Source organism: Megalobrama amblycephala, linkage group LG12 (assembly GCF_018812025.1).
Source record: "Megalobrama amblycephala isolate DHTTF-2021 linkage group LG12, ASM1881202v1, whole genome shotgun sequence".
NCBI lineage: Eukaryota > Metazoa > Chordata > Actinopteri > Cypriniformes > Xenocyprididae > Megalobrama > Megalobrama amblycephala.
The window spans coordinates 36,265,898-36,289,078 of record NC_063055.1 but is presented as its reverse complement, the minus strand read 5'-3'; the positions used below and the strand labels follow the sequence as shown (position 1 = coordinate 36,289,078).

Here is a 23,181-nt window from a genome sequence, read left to right as displayed (position 1 = left end):
CATACACAGCGCAGATCATAATCAGTGAGCATGTTTTTAAATAAAGTTGTTTTTTAAATAAAGTTTGAGGAAGCTTGGTGGTGACGACGTTGATCCGCGACCATGGTGTGCTGTAGTCCGTTTATAGCCTACTGTTAGCCTTTTATATCTGACGACTTTATTTAGGCTTCAAAATCTATAAATGTTGTGTTAACTTGTAAAGATTATCTTGATAGACAAAATGTGTAAGTGTCATAACCGTTTGTTAAACACAGAGCTTATTTTCTGCGATTTTCCAAAAGTCTATGGGAAAAATGCATAGGCTTTCAACTGAGGGAACCCGTGCGCCGCTAACTTCCGGGTTGGCCTACAAAAACGCGTCATCCCTGAGGTACTCTATAAGCATCTATTTAGGCTACAATAAGCATTTCACCTTAAATATATAACTTTAAAAATATATATTAAATATATTAATATATGCCTCGGGTGCCGCTTCACATTGCCACTCACCGCATAATAACGAACTCTCACGCGCAAAGATATAACAGCAGAGGCTACCCGCAACATGTGAAATAATCAAACCAGTAAGTCTAAAAACAGCTGTTGCATTTTACCATGCATTGTAACATATCAATGTGAAAATAACAAATCTGGAAATCTGGCTACGCCACTGCGCCAGAGCCGGAGATCGGCTGAATGGATTCGAAAACTGTAAAACTCAACTGTTTAACTCTAGGGGAGTTTCAAAAAAAGTGGAGTGTTCCTTTAAAGCATTTCCTCAGGAAAGGCACATCAACTCAAAGACATGGCCAGCAAACAGTCTGGATCTCAAATCCATGCCTCAAAATAAAAATCAGGCAGTCATAAAAGCCAGGATGGGACTGGAAGAAATAAAAGCTTGAATAAGCTTCTCCGTATCATTAAAAATAAAAATAATAATTAAAAAAAAAACCTAACCTAGTAAATATTTGATTGGTTGAATTGGTATCAAAATAAAAACCCAAATATACTACCTGCTTAATGTTCGGAAAAATTAAGAGCAAGCTCAATCTGATTTTTACTCAAGCTCTGACCATCACAAGTTTTTTCAGTATTTAAAAAGTTAAAGGCCATCCAATTTTTCATCCAAAATCCAGACTATTCAGATCCTTAGAACTCAGTGATAAGTATAACTGTAGATCAGTAACATGTAAGTAACAGGATAAAAGTAGTTTTGTCACATGTCGAGCCATTTCTGCGACAGCTCCTGTACAGATGGCATTCCCCTCAGGGGAATCCCTGCCACCATTTTTAAGTGCCTTCCACTTCGTGAAGTGGACAAGGTAAGTTTATATGGACAGACCCTCGCCTGCTCGATTTTGACAGAGGGAGCGAGTCTACTCTGATGTACGCTTCAAGCAGCTCTATATCCCACAATTCAGCTTGATTGTGACGTCACAGTAGATCACGCTTAACTGAAGTGTATGATACATTGATTATTTTGGGAATTAATCGCATAATAGCGTATAATATATTATGTTGAGATTTAATCACATAATAATTGTAGCTACTTTATATTCAAAGTCAAAGTTTATACTATTGACATTTTGTTTCATTAGAGTAATTTTATTTTTCTTTAACAGCTCATATACTTATTTTATATACTTATAAGCATATGAATTTGTTTTATGCAACATTCTATAAGTACAAAAGGGGTTTAAATAATAAATCAACTCCATAGTGAATTCCAAGTGATCAAGGGCTTAGTGCGTTTCATTTAAACCTTATATGCATGAGTTCCGCCAGTAGTGGTGCACTCGTGCAACGTAAGCAATGACGTACATCCGAGTCCACAAGCCACAAATCCACTTGCACAAGTTAGCAAGTGAAGGGCATAAAAATTTGGAGTGGAACGCAGCCAGTAAGCCAAATGAAACCCATCTACCCGGAATGCTCCAAATCTTCAACAAGGATGTGCTCATGTTTTTTAAGACTTTGGTAAAGTTCCTCTTTCAGTCTAGCTACGGTCAAAAAGTCCAGAAGCTTTCTCATTTGTGCATGAGTTGTTTCTGATTTTAAGATGATTTGGTATTTTGCATCACCAATCAGAGGTTTCATGTCATCTGCAATGGGCTCCACCAGTGAGACCCCACTGATCAACTTTGTCCTGTGCTTGTCCACAAACTCAGCACCTACATGGACACAGTAAAACAGTTATGAATAGCCACTGGAAACTAGGAGAAATGTGTAGTATTACATTGAACAAAAACACACAATTTTATAAATTTTTGAATGTCATAAATATCTCTCACTACCAAGTAGGGGTTGCACCGACAAATCGACTAGTCGACTTTAATGCTCTGCCATGATGCTTTAAGCATGACTTTGACTACTTACTGGTCATGGCCTATAGAGGGCGCAACAGGAAAATAAATCTTTGAAGTCCACCTTTATGCTCAGTATCCAACAGTTAATGACAAATAAATGCATACTCTGAGAGTGCTCCACAGCATATGTTTGATTATACCATCTGGATACTCATGAATGCACGTTTTAAACAGCTTATTGTTGTGGCTACATTTCACGCACACATACCGACAGTCGCACGCAGATCAGGTGCAGATAGATTGCACGGATACAGAATCACTATTGTCAACACTGTTCTGTGATTTATCAGTATAACAGCTTAGAAACTGAAAAGTTCTAGCATATATTTCTTAATAACTCAAAATGGACAATATTCATATTCATGCATTTTATTCATATTTCATGTTAATCATTTATGGCTTATGATTTATCAATATTACTGTACTCCTTTATGGTTATTCGTCTTGTGTCTTTAAGAGTATGTATGCTTATTATATTCAATTGTTCTTCAAAGTGTTCCGGTGTGACAGGTCATGTTGACACGTTTGTGGTTAGATATTGGACGCCTGCCAAGTACTGCATTTTCATCTATCTTTGACATTTGACCAGTCACTCTGACCTAGTGGTTACACCAACTATGACATAATGGATAAGTCTGTTTGACCTTTTCTTATTAGACCAAAAAATAAGTTTGAGTGGGATGTAAGTTTTCCTAGGCTTATGGTACAAAATGGACTGGGTCTTTGATCGTTTTTCTTTGCTTTTCTTTACTTCTTCTTTGCACTTTTTGCTTCTTGCATCTCTTCTGCTTCTTCTCTTCTATCTCTCATTTCATTCTGCAAATGTCTTAATGTTGTTTCTTCTTTCTGTATATTCTGATCTTCATCTTCATCTATTAGATACAATACTCTGTATTTTATTATCAACTATTAATTACTTAATTTGTCTCTATAATTTTTAATTAATAAATTTGTTATTCCTTATACAAATTTGATCTCTGACAATCATTGCTGGACTGCCTGGATCTCATGTTTTTGCATCAAAAACTAAAACCCACAGCTTCACTATATTAGTAGATAGACGCTGCCAGGTAGAATTAATTCACACACAATCGCTCTCTCACTAATGCATTCATTAATCCTTTCTGTTTTAATTTATCTGTATCTGATTTAGAACAAGTAGAGACCTGTGAGAAATATAAACTTATGTATGGGTAGCGCTGTGTCATATGCCATAGCTGTGCACAAGGCGTCCTGCGTTTCAGTCTCAGCTCAGGGTCTTCTCAGCTCTCAGGCAGTGGAATAGAAAAAAAAACACATGGTCTCAAGACGCGTTTTTTAAAAGTTGAACTGATTTGAACTCGACCGCCGCGTTTTTAGAACGCCGTGTCTTGAGCAAGACGTGGGCGAAACGGTCATATCTAGTGCGTATTTACATAAAAAGAACAATGGAAAAGGAGCACATTGGAATGGAAAACGGCCCCTTATTTGTTCATTAATGACGTCAACAACTAGTCGACATCGACTCGACTTTAATCACATAAATGTCGACTTTAAAAAAATCTGAAGCCGTTCAACTCCTACTACCAAGCACAATCACAGATCACACACACACACTTTTTCTTTCTTTCCTTGTTTCTTTCTTTCTTTCCTTGTTTCTTTCTTTCTTTCTTTCTTTGATAGTATTTATTTATTTATTTTTACCTGATTTGCATCTCTCTTGTTTCTGTGATGTTCCAGCTTCAGTATTATGTTTGGACTGCAGGGTGAGGAAACACAAAGGCCAAATTACCTTAATCATTCATCACAATGAGTAAAACCAAAGAATATAGGTCTGATGTACAGCAAAAGATTGTTGAGCTTCACAAAATAGAAAGTGGCTGTAAGAAAATAGCTAAAGCATTGAAAATCTCCATTTATACTATCAGGGCAATAATTAAGAAGTTCCAATCAACTAAAGATGTTACAAATCTGCCTGGAAGAGGATGTGTGTCTAAATCATCCTAATGCGCTGTGAGGAGGAAAGTTTGAGTGGCCAAAGACTCTCCAAGGATCACAGCTGGAGAAATGTAGAGATTAGTTGAGTCTTGGGTCAGAAAGCTTGATCAAAATGATCAAACAGCACCTACATCCCCACAAGTTGTTCAGGAGGGTTTCAAGACAAATCTTCTGCTCTCATCCAGAAACAATCTCCAGTATATTCAGTTGTCAGACACGACTGGAACTTCAAACAGGACGAGCTTCTACGGTCAGATGAAACTAAAAAAAGAGTCTATTGGCAGCAAACCCACCAGATGGGTTTGGTGCACACATGGATAAAAACTACCCCATGTCCACGGTTAAATATACTGCTGGATCTTTAATGTTGTGGGCCTATTTTTCTGCTGGAGGTCCTGGACATCTTGTTCAGATACATGGCATCATGGATTCTATCAAATACTAACAGATAAAAAAAAAAAATCAAAACTTGACCGCTTCTGTTAGAAATCCAATAATGGGCCGTGATTGGATCTTCCATCAGAACATCAAAATGAACACAAAAATGTGTCACTGAGCACAAAATGAAGCTTCTGCCATAGCCAGTCCTCTGACCTAAACCCTATAGAAAATGAGTGGGGTGAACTGAAGAGAAGAAGCACCACCAACATGGAGCAGGAATCTGAAGGATCTGGAGAGATTCTGTAAGAAGGAATGATCTCTGATCTCTCCTCAGGTGTTCTCCAAACTCATCAGGCATTTTAGAAGAAGACTTAGAGCTGTTATCTTGGGAAAAGGAGGTTGCAAAAAGTATTGAATAAAAGGGTGCCAATAATTGTGGCCAACGTATATTAGAGAAAAACATTATTTCATAATGAGATTTACCTCCCATTTTAAATGTAAATGACCTTGCATTGAGGACACTTCAATCTATCAATAACATGTGGCTTTTTTTAAAAAAAAGGGTGTCACAAAACAAGCAAACAAACAAAAAAAAACAAAAAACAAAAACAAAACAATTGAAAACCACTGTACTAAAGTCACTGAAATATAGGGTGACCACCTGTTTATTACTCTGTTGCAGGACATAGATGTGAGTTTGCAGGACAATGCAGGACACATGTGAGAGAGATATATTTACTAACTATTATAATATGTAAATATTGATTTACATTTGTTGGAAAGCCTGTTTGCCATTATGTTGGATGATAGGCTAATGTGTTTTAAATAGCCAATACGCTTTGTTAATTTTAACCAGCCTGCACTCAATTTGCCCAGGTTCAAGTGACACATTCCTATTCAGGACCTATTCAATATAATGAACTGAGTAAAACACATTTTATGCTAAAATAAATTCTTGAGTAGCGACTATTTTTTTGTTTGACTATATGCAAACATTAAATGCATTTTACCGGATTCAGTGCATCTTGAACTTATTTTGTTGGATCTGGCATGTCTGATCAGGATATTCTTATCCAGTATGTGTCTAGATGACGTCCTAGCTGGTGTAGCTATATTTAATGAATTTTGATGAGGTCTTCAGTGATTCCTTTGTGCTGCCCAGTCGTGATCAGCAAAAAGTTTCCCCACTCTAGCTAGAACATGGCAGCTGCGCAAATGGATTTGTAAATGCCAATATAATTTTTTTTTTTTTTTTTTTTTTTTCACACTGTGGTATTGTAATTTCAGTGAAGAAAAGAAAATACAGACATAATTGAAATGCAGGACACTGCTTACGTCTAGCGGGGCAAAGCTGCCAATTTTGGGACTGTCCTACAAATGCAGGACAGGTGGTCACCCAACTGAAATATCTCTCTGTGATATCCACTCCACTTTGGAATAAATACTTTTAAAAAAAAAGAAAAAAAAGAAAAGAGAAAAAAGAAAAACTTTGTACCTTTATGTCCTGTAGCCTGTCAGCGCAGTCTTGAACAGAAGGCGTCTGCTCCAATGGGGGGTAAACTGCCTTCTCCTGCTTATCCAGATCATTAGCTACCTTTACATGGACCTTAATAATCCGATCATAATTGGAACAGAAGAATAATCAGAATAAAGAAGTCACATGTAACCACATCAATCTGAATGAATTAAATTAAATAAGATTAAAATTTAGATTGGATTGTAGGTGGTGGTTTATTCCTTTTGTAATCCGAGAGAGGACATGTAAACACTTGATCGGACTGAAAACCAAAAACTGGAAAGTACTGCGCATGTGATGTATGACGCACGGAATGAGCTGTTCTTCCTGTTAATATGTGTACTTGTCTGTACTTGTGTTCTTGTGGACTTGTGAAACGTCATCAGTCACTGTCCAGGTCCAAGTACTGTTGTCTAAGAAATCCTGACGCCAGAATAGTCAGGATCCTGAGGGTGGTCCCCTCCAGAGGCAAACGGGGTTTACCTCTATCTATGGTGCCCGTTTGTCTTCGGTGCCCTCAGGAGGGCGCTCTGCCAACCCACCGCAATGCCGGGCGCAGTAGTTCCCCGCGTCACCCGAGGGTGGCACGCTCTCTCTGCAGCCATGCCAGTCGTTCCCTGCCGGGGCTCCGCTTCAGGGCACTGTGCTGGCTGCCCATATTCCACCAGAGGCCAGCCTCGAGAGGCTGGTTCCCTTAGTAGATTTTTTGTCAGAGTGGAAAAATCTGTCTAAAGTATCTCAATGGGTCCTGCACACAGTAGAAAAGGGGTGTGTGATTTAGTTCAGATCACGCCCACCCCGATTCAATGGGGTCTTGACCACTGTGTTAGACCCCGAGCAGGCTCTGGTGTTGGCACAAGAAGTAGAGACACTCTTGCGAAAGGAGGCTATAGAGAGGGTTCCACCTCCCATCAGGGAGTCCGGGTTTTATAGCCGTTATTTCATTGTGCCAAAGAAAGACGGGGGATTGCGTCCGATTTTAGATCTGCATCAGTTGAATCGAACGGTAGCAAGGCTCAAGTTCAAAATGCTGACAATAAAGCATATTGTGTCACAAATCAGGTCCGAGGACTGGTTTGTGACAATAGATCTGAAAGACGCATACTTCCATGTATCAATCCTCCCGCATCACAGGAAGTTCCTAAGGTTTGCTTTTGGGGGCGAAGCATTCCAATATCGGGTTCTTCCCTTCCGCCTAGCATTGTCACCCCGCACCTTCACCAAATGTGTAGACGCGGCTCTGACGCCCTTGCATATGCAGGGTATCCGCATTCTAAACTACATAGACGATTGGTTGATTCTGGCTCAAATAGAACAGACGGCGGTTCAACATCGAGATGTTGTTCTCGCTCACATGAAAAGGTTGGGGTTGAGACTAAACGCAAAGAAAAGTGTGCTTTCTAGGCGTGGTATGGGATTCGGTGACTATGCGCACCCGTTTATCTCCGGCTCGTATATCATCAATCCTCACTACCATCTCAAACATAAAGCTAGGCCAGTCACTCACTGTCAAACAGTTTCAGAGACTGTTAGGTCTTATGGCAGCAGCGTCCAACGTGATACCTTTTGGCCTGCTGAACATGAGACCACTTCAGTGGTGGCTCAAAACCAAGGGGTTCTCACCGAGGGGGAATCCGTTTCATATGATCAGAGTCACGCGGCGTTGCTTACGTGCTCTAGTCATATGGAAGCAGCCTTGGTTTCTGTCCCAGGGACCTGTGCTGGGGTCTCTCAGTCGTTGCGTCACACTAACAACAGATGTATCCCTCACAGGCTGGGGGGCGATCATGAGTGGTCACTCAACTCGAGGTCTGTGGCAGGACCATCATCTTTCGTGGCACATAAATTGCCTGGAGATGATGGCGGTATTTCTAGCACTGAAATATTTCCTTCCAGATCTCAGGGACCATCATGTGTTAGTCCGTTCAGACAACACATCGGTGGTCTCATATATAAATCATCAGGGGGGTCTGAGATCACGCCCGCTCTACAAACTGGTGAATCAGATCCTCCTGTGGTCCCAAGGGAAACTGCTTTCCCTCAGAGGAGTTTACATCCCGGGGTACCTGCATGTGGGGGCAGACATCCTGTCGAGGCAGGGGCCGAGGCCAGGGGAATGGAGACTTCACCCCGAGGTGGTGAAGCTCTTATGGGAGAACTACGGCGTAGCCCAAGTGGATCTGTTTGCGTCTCAAGAGACGACTCACTGTCCACTGTGGTTCTCAATGTCAAACCCAGCACCTCTTGGGCTGGATGCTATGGTACAGCCATGGCCGAAACTACCGCTGTATGCATTTCCCCCGATTGCTCTGCTCCCGGGAGTTCTGGAGAGAGTTCGCCGGGACGGGGCCCGTCTACTGTTAGTGGCCCCATTTTGGCCGGCCCGAGTGTGGTTCTCGGACCTGGTATGTCTCCTCGACGGGTCTCCGATGGAGATTCAGATCAGGAAGGACCTTCTCTCTCAGGCGGGCGGTCTAATATTGCACCCCCGCCCGGAGTTATGGAAGCTGTGGGCGTGGCCTCTGAGGGGGCACGGCTCATAGATTCCGGTCTCTCAACCGAGGTTGTTGAGACCATACTCCAGTCCAGAGCTCCCTCCATGAGGAAACTCTACGCTTTGAAGTGGAGATTATTCACTTCTTGGTGTGAAAATCACCAGTGGGATCCAGTCAACTGCCTGGTTAGCGCAGTACTGGAGTTCCTGCAGGACAGATTTTCTTCAGGGTTATCCCCCTCCACGCTAAAGGTGTACATGGCGGCCTTAGCTGCTTACCACGCTCCTTTCAGTGGGGTATCTTTGGGGAGACACCCGCTTATCCTCCTTTCAGTGGGGTATCTTTGGGGAGACACCCGCTTATCACTCGTTTCCTCCGTGGCACTTTGAGGCTTAGACCTGCAGTACGCACAAGAGTTCCGACTTGGGATTTGGCCGTTGTCTTACAAGGCCTTTCTATGGCTCCCTTCGAACCCATCGAAGAGGTGTCAGAGAAGTTAACACTAAAGACAGTGTTTCTTCTTACTATTTCGTCTCTCAAGAGAATTGGAGACATTCAGGCCCTGTCGGTATCTCCATCATGCATTGAATTTGTGCCTGGTAACGTTAAGGCTTTCCTTCATCCCAGACCAGGATATATACCCAAGGTTCTCACTAATCCTGCGAGACCTATTGTGCTGCAGGCCTTCTGTCCTCCTCCTTTTACGTCATTGGACCAGGAAAAGCTTAACCTGCTGTGTCCGGTTAGGGCACTGGATGCTTATGTCCACAGAGCTGCCATGTGGAGAAAAGCTGAACAGCTATTTATATGTTTCGGAGCAACTAGGAAAGGTCTCCCGGCATCCAAGCAGAGAATGAGCAAGTGGGTGGTCGAGGCCATCTCACTTGCTTATGAGTCGGTTGGACAGCCTTCACCATTGGCTGTCAGGGCTCATTCGACCCGGAGTATGGCTGCCTCCAAGGCTTTGATTTCAGGGGTATCCCTAAGTGACATTTGTGATGCGGCAGGCTGGTCCTCACCGCATACATTTGTGAGGTTTTATGAACTTGACCTCGGCTCCACTCCAGGGGCACAGGTGTTACTGTGAGTTGTGAGCTTCGGCTTCACACGAATGGTCACTTGCTTATATGGCGACGTTGGGATTATCGTTCCCATAGCAACTACGCAGCGCCAAAAATGCATTCAGGAGTAAGTTCAGCCAACCCAGAGTATGCTCCCGGATAACACACAAGACTATTCTCAACAGAGCGACGAATCAATGATTCATCATGGAAACAGATGCTAAGAAAAAGCGTGCCATTCTACTTCCTTCTTCTTTTGTTTAATGGCGATTTACATAACCTACATAGTGCACATCGCTAATATATATATTTATTGCAGGTTATGTTCAGAGTTGCTATTGCTACTCACATACCCTGAAAGTTACCTCCGTTTTTGAAACCGAAAGTTGAGGTTATCCGCTTGCTTACTCTTAAACATACCCAGGTATGTCACATAACCTGCTTTCTGGAATACCCCCCTGCTTGCAGTTATCTCGGTTGCCCTTGCTTCATTCACCTACAGAACTCCCCAGAGACCAAAATAATAAGAGTGTGTTTTGATTTTATTATGGACGTCTTCCTCATACCATTATCCCAACAGGGGATGTAATGTTTTGGGACAATGGAACCGGAAGTGCTAAAATGCTAACTTGTTTCCGTGATGTCACGGATGTCACAAAGTGATGTCATACCAGCACCACTATATAATGTCATAAATGAGTGTCCTGTCATTCCAAAATTCAATGTCTGTGAAGTGGAGCAGCACTTCATGTGCTGGTTGTCGCCTAATTACGACCTGAAGTAGATAAACATTTGTAGATACAAATATAAAAGTAGATAAAAGTCTGCTTTTAAGGAGGATTGTTAGTATGCAACAACTGCGGAAAACTCAGTAAAATTATGCTTAAGATAAAATTTGATTAAATCCGATCAGATTGTGACCCATTCGTTTTATTTAGTGTTCATGTAAAGCACTACTTCGGATTCATCAATCAGAATGAATTCATTCTAATAAAAGCAAAAAGTGTTCATGTAAATATAGATACTGACCACTTTATCCAACCCAGCCATCAGTTGACGACATTGCTGCTCTTGTTTATCTGAGGTAGGTGAAAAGTATGAATTAAGTATTTTACTCTCTTTAGAAAAGCTCTGTATGTATTTTATTTTTACAACATAAGAGATAAATCTTGACCTCCTGTACTCTCCTTCTTTAGCTCTGCCAGTCGAGCCTGTAGTGCAGGTTTGCTGCTGGTTACTTTCTGTTTGATACCTTTGTGCAGGTTTATTAGACTGCAAAGATGTTTTTATATTAGACACATTTGTAAATGTATAAATTACAAATTACATATACAGATATAAAGGAATACCTACTTATCAGCAATGGCCACAGCCTCAGGGTCGATTGGTGGGATTATGAAGCACACTCCTGGAGCACTCATGGTGTGGCCATTTGCATCCTTTACATCCCATTTGTGCCCATTGTTTCTGAGCAAGGTGTAGCGCTCTCCTCGCAAAATTGAACCCTATGTTACACAAAATAAGGAAAGTATGCTCTGTTTCAAGTTGATATTTCAGCTAAAAAAATACGAATTCTTAAATATGAAAACCATAAAAAAAAATCCCCTGCACATGTCTCCAGAGGTTTATATGAGATTAATCATTTGGATGAAGACTGTCTTAATCTAAATACCTAAATAATAATTAGATGGGGGAATCAAAAACCTAGCAGAGACAGAGTGTAATGCTTTTCTGTGCTTACTCATGATAATAGCTGATGTTTCAAACCCTTGTATTATTGGAGCTCTGAGCCGCGTGCATAAAGTGAACAAGAGCTCAAACTTCATACCTCAGTAGTCTCGTATTCACACAGAGCTTCGAGAGGGAGCAGTTTCTGAGGAGTCTCCCTGCGGTACTTCAGAGGGAGCACCTGCAAGCTGCGCTTCTGTAAAGCTTTCAGTCGCTCGTCAAAATGCTCCATGGCCTTTTCCTGATCCTGTCAATACAATCACATCCTTAGATAGCGAAGATAACTTTTAAATCAATAATCATTTAATCAAGAAAAAAAAGCAGAATGTGAGAAATGCAACAGGTTCCAAACTAGAACAATATATTTACATCCAGCTCAGCGATCAGGACCTCCACCTGGTACATGTCTTTAAACTCAGGATTATACTTTTGGTTGATCTCGGTTTGCAGACGCTTCAGCAAATTACTGGAGTCTATTGCATCCTTGTGGAACTGGAAAAATTAAAAGAAAGCAACTAATCGAGACTGACAGTAAACATGAGGAAATATGGAACATGAAATGATGCATAATGCAAACTGACTTTGTGATAATCATCCATGTTCTTAAGGTTGTTCTCTTCACAGATGAGCAGGTTGAGGAATTCCTTCCAATCCGCATGCAAGGCATCCATGTGCGCCTAAAAGCAAGACTTGTTTTAGAATAAGCATATAGCAATGCCACATGATATTGAATGTATATGCATCATCTTATAATTTATATATAAAGGGGCATTTTGAAAATTCCTTGATTGACCCATCACATTTGATTATATTTGTCTTTCTATTTTCTCTATTTTTTGTTCTTGCATTTAAAATTATATTTAACAAATTAGGGCTGGGTATTGACAAAAGTTTCACGATTCGATTCGATTACTATTCACATGCTTTCGATTCGATAACGATTATTTTGGATGTAGTATTTCAGTTACAGTATGCCAAATTTTCTAGAGGAAATGCTGTAAACTACACATGTAAGTCAGTTGGTACTACAATAATAATACTGAAGGTTAAATTAACTTATTTACATACACACACTTAAATTACACTCGATGATGTTTTTATTATAAATAAAGTTTAGAATTACATAATCATATTTCTACTCCAATTCGTTTTTTGAAATATAAACATTTAAATTGTGGCTGTCATAACTGATTTATTCAAACATGCATTAAATATTGAAGAACATTATAATGAATATGTAATGATGCATAGCTATATTTATCAGAATGTTTCTTTCTAGGGTTTACTTTTCTAGCTGACTAACATGTTTATGGTCACTGAATGTTTTTCTGAGGTACATGTGACGTTATGTGACATTGTTTACAAGCTGTTTTATTGAAAATCTTTCCGAGGTTGAAACACTGCGATTACACGAGACATGATACGGATTTCAGTAAGTTGTACTGTATCTTTTAACATACATTCAGATGTTCATGCATGTTTATTTTGTGCTGTAACTGGTATTAAAGTGGAGGAGAGGATGTTCACATCCGCTCGTGCTGCCGCTTCTCTTTAACTGAGGCGCTGAAGCGATCCTCACATCACATTAAACAGCACCAAAAACAGTGTTTATTTTTTGAATCTCATAATAAGATGAACGTCATTTGAAATCTGAGACTTAGTAACAAAGTAACAAAGCACAAAGATTATTGCGATTTATTGGATAGGAGATGCTACATATTCTGCTCATTCATCAACTGAAAACAGACTAAACTAATCGATTCTTGGGATTTAAGAATCGATATCAGTTCGTGAAAATGAGAATCGATTAAAATCGAGAAAAAAAAAAAATATTAGATTTTTCTACATGCCAGAGTTACATTTCTGCAAGATTACCCCAATTAACGGATTAACAATTAACAGAACACTAACTAATTACATACAATAAAACAGTAATAAAACATCCAGCAATAACAGACTTATAGCCTACATAAAACCCAAACACATTTAAAAATAAATAATTGAATAAATAATAAAATAAACTGGAAAAAACTCTTCAGAGTCAGTCAGTACATTATCCACAAGGGATGCCATACCTAAAGCCGGGCACACATTTAACGACTAGCTAAAACATTCTAAGACTATGCTCAACACACAGCGATTGTTTCCTGTGACTGAAGCAGATTTATATACTTACACACGGAATTTGAACACTGACTGTAATCGCAGACTGAACGCAACTGGCTCTGACTGGACGCGTTTGAGCACGATCAGTCATAAGTATCAATTTACATTCATAATCGGCCTTTTACAGTCGTTAAGTGTGTGCACGGCTTTATCAAATATCTTTAAGAAGCCTGGTAGAAAATCTAAATTTTTTTGAGATTTATACAAGTAAAATCCTCCACATATCAATTATGGTGGATATTTTAAAGTATGAAGTGCTTTAATTATATGACATGATATATGCTGTTTAGCTCAAAGAAAATGTGAAAACTGATATCAATTCAAAGTTTTTAGGAGTTATAATGCAGTACAGTTATGCACTGTAAAATATTCAGTAACAATAAAAGACATCCCATTATGCCTGAAACAGCATCATTGTATTTTAATGGTGATGTTGTGGCAACCACCACAGGCAGTTTTTGATTGCAACTTTAATGTGACAAAAAAAAAAAGAAAAAATCAATCTTATAGTGACTTGTACTATTACCCCAATTGCATTTTTTGCCGGATGGTTCTGCTCAATAAGTTCCTCTCCATCTTTATTCAGCTGGTCAATGGTTTTCTCTTTAGACTCCAGACACTTAGAAATGAAGTCCTGTTGTCAAGTACAGAGCAGCATGTTATTAATATATTTAGAGCCCATCCACACAGAGACACATTTAGCTGTATACGTACAAATTTTGTATCGAGCGGCCTGAAACCGCTATTTTGAAACTGGGTCCCAAAGTGGATAAATCTGAAAACGACACCCTTGCATTTTCGTGTGTACAGCCAATCCGTATATTTTGTGAAATAATGATGTCATCACCCCATGTCTCGACCCTAGTCAGATACCGCTACGTCACCTAACAGCAACAACAACAACAATAGCGGACTACATGCTTGTGTTTGTGCCGCAGAAACTACTGAGCCTATTAGCTTTACTAAAATAAAGCTTTATTTCTAAGCTTTACTAAAGTTTGAATACAGCACGCAAGGTTTATGCGCATGCTCCAAGTCTTATTCTCCATTTTTAGTGTATCTCTGTGGCAAAATTACAGCACCACATACTGATCTGGCATGTATAGCTACTACATTTTGAGTCGTTTCAGTGGTTTCCTGTGTAAGCAGATATTTCTTGAGATGAGTAAAAAAAAGAAGAAGAAAGCTCTGGCTTCGTGTGGATGTGGCCTTATTTAATGTTTATGTTGCAAATCAGTAATATAATCATAATTTATTGGTAGTTTGAATCAGAAAAGCATATTTAAAATGTAAAACCTCAATACAATATAATCTGCAGTTTCAGTGTCATCTAGAATTACAGTTCATTTATGGATTACCTATCATTTAAGAGCAGTTCACTTCTAAGCCTTACCTCGTACTGCTTCTTTCGGGCAGGGTAGTCAAGGTTGTTGTTGCTCCAGTCATATGCGATTCGCTCTTCAGCTTGCTGGTCCATCCAGTAGAGCTCATTGGTACAGCGCTGCATGTATTCAAACAGACTGAGCAGGTTCTTCTGACGTGCAGTGGAGCTTGCCTGAGACAGATATGGTAAAATACATAGTGTTTCGAGATACAGGAATTGACAACTACCCGTCAGTCTTTTACTATTACAACTTCAGTGCATAACTATGTTGCAAATTAAAGGGAGAAAAGTCTCACCAGTAGTTTATTGTACAGCCGGCCATCCACACCATCCTGTTATGCAAGTAAGCAGAAGAGTCACTTATCTTATTTTTTTCACCACTGCATTTTAAAACGGTCAGTAAAAATGTACCCAGTCTGCAGTGATGTGTGGAGCCAATGCCTCTACTTCACTGTGGAAAATATTGTGCTCCTTCAATTCATTCTCGACGGTGGCCAGATCTTGTCCGAATCCTTTATTGTTCACACTTGTCTGCATCAGAACACATTCAGACATGAATCGTTTACATTTAAAACTATATTCAAATGAAAGAAAGAAATAAAGGTATGTTTAGATACACACTAGTTTCTCATCAATCATCTTTCCCAAGCTGGTGGTGGGAACCTGCTCCGATCGTGTAATATGGTAAATGCGATCATGATCCTCGCAAAGCTTCATCACACGCACTCGTAGCCGTTTCATACTTTTCCATTGAGGAAAAAAATATTAGTCATCCACAATCCCATATTCACAGCATATAATTCTGCTAGCATGGCATAACGCATGAGATGCAATTGGATATTTCAGTTTAAAGGTCCATATATAGACAGTTTTTTGAGGTTTGTACTTACTCATCCTCAATCATCTTAGATTGAGGGTGATTCAAACGAGAGGCTGTGACTGCTTCTTCATCCAGAATATTCAGTATCTCCAGTGAGTTCAAGAGCATATTGTTGGTGTCCTCCTGGTACAAGGGCTGCTTCCCTTCATTAATTTTCTTGATATCCTAGAAATATCAAAGAGGAATGCAACTTTCATTTTAGAGATAAAAACACAGTCTAAATCACGGGTGGGCAAACTAGGTCCTGGAGGGCCACTGTCCTGCAGAGTTTAGCTGCAACCCTGATAAAACTCACCTGTGTGTAATCCTGAAGACCTTGCTGGTTCAGGTGTGTTTGATTAGGGTTGGAGCAAAACTCTGCAGGGACAGCGGCCCTCCAGGACCGAGTTTGCCCACCCCTGGTCTAAATATTCTTCAAAATATCTTATTTTGTGTTACACAGAAGAAAAATAAAATATTTGATGAAAAACTTAGAGAACACTTACAAAAAAGAGAAAACTTACAAAAAATAAAAATGTTGCTTTGGCAACTAACTGAAACAAAATAAAATATAACAAAATTACAAGAGCACATAACAAAATGTTGAAAGTGTAAAAAGTGTAAAAACTGAAAGGGTTATTTCACCCAAAAATGAAAATTCTGTCATTAATTACTCACCCTCATGTCGTTGCTCCCTAAGCAGGCCTCACTGAGCCATCGGATTTCAACTAAAATATCTTAATTTGTGTTCCGAAGATTAACGAAGGTCTTACGGGTGTGGAACGACATGAGGGTGAGTAATAAATGACAGAATTTTCATTTTTGGGTGAACTAACCCTTGAAAGTGTAAAAATAAAGGTTTATTCAAAATGCTATATGTAGTATATAAAAAACTAAAGTAACACTGACATACGTTTTCTGCTATTGTATCCCAAATAACCCCAAACTGACATATTTCAGGGGCATGCTTAATGGTGGAAAGGCAGCAGTGAAAAACTCTCTGGCTTTGATTTGTAATCTACAGAAGCAGTTGTTCTATACTTACCCTGTTATAATTCTTTTCTGTTTCAATGATGTTCTGCTCCACCTTGTCTGCATTCTTCTGCAACTTATCAATCAGGTTCGCTAAACCAATGCCAGTTGGGCTTAAGTAAAATAACAAAAAGTAAGTGTTTGAGGGAGTAGTTTGATATAGTTTCAGTGAGCCAATGATAAGTTTCAGACTGCATTTTCCTAAAGTACTGCTGCAAATGTAGTAGGTTTGTTATGTAGGATCTCTGCATCTTGGACAGAACACATCACTTTAATGATTTGTCATGGTGAGATGCTCTGAAAATAAATACAGGGCTTGAAACACATTCATTCACGGGAATACATTACAGCAGCTTAGAATAGTTTTTTGTACATTCTGCAAATTCTAGAGAAATGCTGTTTGACAGTGCATGATAGACATGAATTCATCAGAAACAAGTAACAGCCATATTTGCCTCAAGGACAAGGCATGTTATTTTAACATGCAATAGTACTAATTACGGAGCCCCAGACGTGACATGCAGGGGGAAAAAAATAAATTGTACGCACGATTTACTATTTCGTTCCCTCGATTTACTAAATTGTGCGCACAATTTATTTATTTTTTCTTGCATGTCATGTGCGTTTAAAATTACATTTAATTACATTGCGTACATTTAAAATTATTTTTAAAAAGGTTAGGGCTGGGTATTGACAATTTTCACGATTCAATTTGATTACTATTCATCACATGCTTTCGATTCGATATCGATTATTTTTGATGTAGTAGGGTAGACCTGGTACAGTTGGTACACTTTTTGCTTTCACCGTTACCACACCAAAATTATGGGACTGAAAAGAAGTGAAAAGAAGTGATTTTTCATATGACATTTCTTTTACTTGTCTACTAAAATATTATTAATAATTAACATCCATAAGTAGGTCATATTTTTCACAATTAGCTCATAAACACAAGAAGCTTTTTTGTTCCAACTGTACCCATGTCGAAAACAGTCAGGTACAGTTGAAACAGTACCCTAGTACAGTTGAGACACCCATCCGGAATGCTGTAAAGCTGCCTAACCAATTCACTACAAATGTAAAATACCTTTAAAAATGAGAATTTAACAGTTTTTATTTCCATTTAGTATTTTATTTTATTATTTTGTTTAGTTAAAAGTAGTCCATTTGTAAAACATTGTGCAGTAATGGCAAACAGTGATACAATATTTAATTTTAGGCCATAAATTTAATATTAACAGTTGAAAAGCTGAGTAACAGTAAAAAACATTGAACAATTGCAAACAGCAATAATAAAACAGATGAAATCTATTCATTTTAATAGATTAATAGATCTTAATAGAACTTACATCGTGCAACTAAACTGCATGGGCCGCAATAGGATTCTATGGTGTGGGTATGTGTCTGAACTGTACCCCGCTGACCACCTCGAACATTTCTCTAGATTTTACGATGACCTTGTATGACACAAAGTCATGCAATATGTCAGTGTTTAGAGCACAAAATAAGGTTTACGAAAATGTAAGTTAACTTTAACAGTCATGTAAGGATGAGAAGCTATTCAATGTGGAAGCGACGTGGTGAAGTGAAAAAATTACCTTAGAAAAAACTTTTGCCGATATCTTCGGACTGGAGAAGCGCACGTACTTCAAATTTCACACGATTGAAGAGGGCGCTAATATGCATGTGCTAAGAAAATTTCACAGATCAGACTTGTTGCGAACGCAAGTTATTTAAAGGATTAGTCCACTTTTAAATACACTTTTCCTGATAAATTTACTCACCCCCATGTCATCCAAGATGTTCAGGAAAAGTGTATTTAAAAGTGGACTAATCCTTTAAGGTGTTTCAACTGTACCCTATAACCAACTGTACCTGGTCTACCCTATTTCAGTTACAGTACATGGCATCTCCTCATCAATATATTTTTTGGCCATTTTTTTGTATATTTAAAAAAAAAAAACATATTTTCAAAATATATTTTTCAAAAGCATTTAAAAATATATTTTGCCCTACATATATTTCAACCCAAGAAAATACTTTACTGTCCAAAAATATGCCCATTAAATATCTTTAAAATCCAGTATAGCCTACCTGTAATTGTTTTAGTTCCAGTGTAAACAAAAATATCAGGAAATCCAAAACTAGTCAGAAGACAAAGTGCATGCCCTCTATTCCTGTACAGATGTTCAGTTATTGTGATTTGTCTTTTGTAGGAGCAAAGAGCAAAACTGACAGTGGTGGAGAGAGAAGAAGTGCCCTTGACGAGGAAACCATGGCAGCCATATATACGGCAAGTCAATACTTGGTGAAAGGAAAATTTACTAGAAACATTTAGTTAACTAAAAAAATAACTGATTTTTGTCTCGCAGTCAAGATGAGATTTCCAATGTCAAGTCAAGTCAAGTCACCTTCATTTATATAGTGCTTTTTACAATGCAGATTGTGTCAAAGCAGCTTTACATTGATAATTGGTATATAATTTTCCTTTTAAAGAATAGTGTCAATGCAGGCAGATCAAAAGCACTGTTGAATAAATGTCAAGGATACTGTTGAATATCAAATGTCAAGTCAAATTAAATTAAATTAGGGCTGCACGATTAATCGTATTTTAATCACGATAACGATATCTGCTTCTCCCGATTGATTATAAATAATCGTCACGATATTGGCCCGCTCTATGAAAATGAACATAATTTGGAAATATTGGAAGTAATATTAGGAATTTCGCTGTTTTATCTTTTGAAGTTCCTAAAGGTTTTACCAGTTTTCAATGTGTCCAAAGAGGCTTTCAGGATTTTAACTAGGGAAACTGAGACTTCTTGAAAGCAAAAAAGTTATATTTGTTTGAATATATTGTACTAATGTATATTTTTTGAACATTGTTTAGTATGTTCCTTGCTGATTTGCATTCACATGTTCACGTGTTATAGACAACAAATAAAAGTTTTTCAAATGTGAATGTATTTTCTTGGGTTGAAATATATGTAGGGCAAAATATATTTTTAAATGCTTTTGAAAATATATTTTTTTTAAATTTACAAAAAAAATGGCCAAAAAATATATTTTTAGAAAATATATTTATGTAAATATATTTGAAAATATATGTTACCGAATATATTTTTTGGCCGTTTTTTGTATATTTTGAAATATATTTGGAAAAAAAAATAAAATAATAATTATATATATATATATATATATATATATATATATATATATATATATATATATATATATATTATATTTTACAATATGAATGCCCATGTGCATATTACTTTCACTTTTGAAGTAGCAGCAATTCGGAGGTGGCAATTGAATGGTGGGTGGGTTAATTATTATTCTCAATGAAAAACACAACAACAAAGCGTAAAATGACAAACTCGCTTAAATATGCGCTTTTACATTTCGCTTGTCGTCTTGTCATTCAGAAAAGTGAGGCAAAGTGAGGTGAAATCTGACTCCTGCTGCTGATCTCTGCTGCGACACTCGTTCGGCTCACTGAATTCAGCAGACGCGTTCAGTTTTTAACTGTAGTGTCTATTTTCTAACTAAACTAAATGACGAAACGACGGTGGCGGTGGAGCCAGTGCCGCGGTCATGACTCATGGTGGGTAAGTGATGTAACTGGTGTTGCGCCTGAACACCGGTAACACACGCGATCTCAGCTAACCTAATATGTTTAAGTTAAGTACTATCACACGAGTATACTTCTGTTTCTCCGAGTATTGACATGATTGCAAATGTGATACTTACTGATCTGATTGAAGTCCAATAAACAAGCTAATATTAAAATTTTAGCCACAATACTGTCTGTTTTTGCTCGATTTCGTGAAAATAGTTTCAAATAAAGCCACACCAGAACTGTTGCGCGTCTCCAAGCAACGGTGATTCCTGAATGAATCTGAATGACACATTAAGATTTACTGCCACCTACTGGTGGTTTTATTTTCAAATTTACACTTTACATAGATTGTTTACTTAAAGTATTAAACGGTTTATTGTCCCCAATGCAATTTTTAGTAAACTGGGAGGAATACATTTTTTTTTTTTTACGTTATGGAAATCTGTTACTGTATAGATAATTTTGTGAGAAATTCCAACTGCAGTGTTTTGTTAATATTTACGATAGAATGATTAGAGCTATTCCAATTGTTGTAAGATTAAAGGTGCTCTAAGCGAATTCACGCGTTTTTAGGCCAAAACATTTTTTTGTCACATACAGCAAACATCTCCTCACTATCCGCTAGCTGCCTGTCCCCTGAACACACTGTAAAAAAACGCGGTCTCTGTAGTCGCCACAAGCTCCGAAAACGGCATCAAAAACAAACTGATGCAGCCTGGACCACTTAACATAATAAACATGCTCCAGCCAATAACCGACAAGCAGCGTCAATACGCAAGCTACTTACATTTTAAATGCGCGTGTTTTGTTTGACAACACTTCGAACGTCAACAGGAAGTAACTCCGCTCAGAATCGCTTAGAGAGCCTTTAATGGTTAGAGAAGACATTTTGTACTCCAAAGTCTCCCCAGAATTGAGGCAGCTCTCCTTAGAAGGTTGTGATTTTTGTGGCAAAAAATGCACAGAGTCATTAGAAAATTAATTTTACATGCATCCAAACCCTGTTAAACAGGATGCTTAAGGATTTTGATACCTGCAAAATTAAAAAAAAAAAAAAAAAATTATCTGTCTTTTCCCCTCCCTCCTAAAGCTGAGATGAACTTAAAAAAAAGATTTTTGTTAAACAAATATTGAAAATTTAGAGCTTGTGTTCTTTTGTTGTGATATGGTGCAACCTTTTTGGAGAGATATGCAGGGTAACACTTTAGAATAATGGTCCGTCATTAATAAGTAACTATGCAGGAAGTAATGCAGGACTAATGAGTAGTACTACATTAACACTTCAGCTACTACTATTAACTATTGTAGAAACAAGCTTAACTAATCAGTAAGTAATATAAAATTAAGGACTAAGTTAGTTCCTTATTAGCTAATCAATAATTACTGAATGAGATTACCATCATTAATAACTATTAACTAAAGGACAAATTGTAAAGAACATTTTCGTATGTCTGAGACGTAATCAGTCATCATTTTTACTCTGAATATAATCATAAAATGCATCATTAATTACTCAAGTGTTACCTAGTCACTATGCACTAGGACCATTATTTTAAAGTGAAAAACATCTTTTTCACTTTAAAATAATGCTCCAGATCACTAGTAGTTCTTTTAAAGTTTTTTTTTTTTTTTAATACATATTTCTAAATTAAAAAAAATATATATATTTAAAAACATTCATACAACATTATTTACCCATGAGCTTCATTAAGCAGTGTATGTAAATGTCTAAGTACCACTTCAGATGGAGCTTCTGTGCCACTTCTGCAGTACAAAGATGAATCTTTTGATGATTTCTTTTGATTGGCAACAGTCTGATTGGGTCTTACTGTTGTAATTGAATTTATTGTTTAACATTTGAAAACATTTTTTTTTATTTTAATTTAAGAAATTGATTAAATATGATGCATACATTTAATGAGATTAGAAAAATTGCTCTTATAATGGTACAAACGCCCCAGGAAATTAATTTAAAGGGGCAAATATCGCCCTGTAATGGGAAAGTTAATGTCTGTTATTGATCAGAAAGTGCTCCTAAATTTTTGACTGTGCTCCTAATTTTTTTTTAATGTTACCATAGAGCCCTGAGGTATGTCATGCCCTTCTGTCAAAAGCAGACAGACAAGTCACAAAACTTGTTTCCTTTTCTATATATATATATATAGAGAGAGAGAGAGAGAGAGAGAGAGAGAGAGAGAGAGAAGGAACCGGCCCCCGGATGTGTCCACGACATCGAATCTGGCCCCCTTTTAAAAAAGTTTGGACACCCCTGGTCTAGATATAGTCCAGAACATAGGCTATTTGTGTAATCATTCAACACTACCTACACTCCTCGACTATGAACATGTTCCCTAATTAGCCTACAGCTGAAACCATACAATTGACGCAATTAAAAGACCTCAGCACAAGAAAACTTTCAGAGAAAGTATCCGGTTGCCACCGACCTTATTGCTTTGGCGGTCTTTCTTTTGAACATGATGACAGTTGCAGAGTTTCTCCAACACCCGTCTGCTAAGATGATCCCACTCTGGTGTCTGTCGTTCAACTAGTACTACCTGTCACGTCTTCCAGGAGAGGTAGGCTACACACCTCACATAACGCCCACAATGCACGAA

The 23,181-nt window shown here is 38.1% G+C and overlaps 1 protein-coding gene across 3 annotated transcripts; it reads right to left on the bottom strand.

The window, feature by feature from the left end:
- Positions 1-260: 260 nt before the first annotated feature.
- On the bottom strand, positions 261-23,181 carry LOC125280409 (periplakin-like). 3 transcript variants are annotated; one of them, XM_048210919.1, is made up of 17 exons: positions 23,011-23,181; positions 16,958-17,057; positions 15,944-16,098; positions 15,675-15,795; positions 15,465-15,584; positions 15,350-15,385; positions 15,063-15,224; positions 14,196-14,303; positions 12,085-12,180; positions 11,873-11,995; positions 11,604-11,750; positions 11,129-11,280; positions 10,950-11,047; positions 10,805-10,854; positions 6,199-6,309; positions 4,029-4,083; positions 261-2,150 (listed from the first exon to the last, which is right to left on the bottom strand). In XM_048210919.1, exons 1-17 carry the CDS (start codon positions 23,040-23,042, stop codon positions 1,900-1,902), a joined length of 1,917 nt encoding a protein of 638 aa, XP_048066876.1. In that variant the 5' UTR covers positions 23,043-23,181; the 3' UTR covers positions 261-1,899. The 3 variants fall into 3 exon arrangements, with proteins under 3 accessions (XP_048066876.1, XP_048066877.1, XP_048066878.1); XM_048210920.1 differs by lacking the exon at positions 23,011-23,181 and adding an exon at positions 20,698-21,185; XM_048210921.1 differs by lacking the exon at positions 16,958-17,057 and having other exon boundaries at positions 23,011-23,167.

Excerpts from the sequence above, each read along its gene's own strand:
- LOC125280409 (XM_048210919.1), bottom strand. The coding sequence starts at position 23,042 with ATGTTCAAAAGAAAGACCGCCAAAGCAATAAG. Across the intron at positions 16,099-16,957 it reads CAGAAAAGAATTATAACAGG|GATATCAAGAAAATTAATGA; the intron begins GTAAGTATAGAA and ends TGATATTTCTAG. Across the intron at positions 11,048-11,128 it reads GCTGTGGCCATTGCTGATAA|TCTAATAAACCTGCACAAAG; the intron begins GTAGGTATTCCT and ends ACATCTTTGCAG.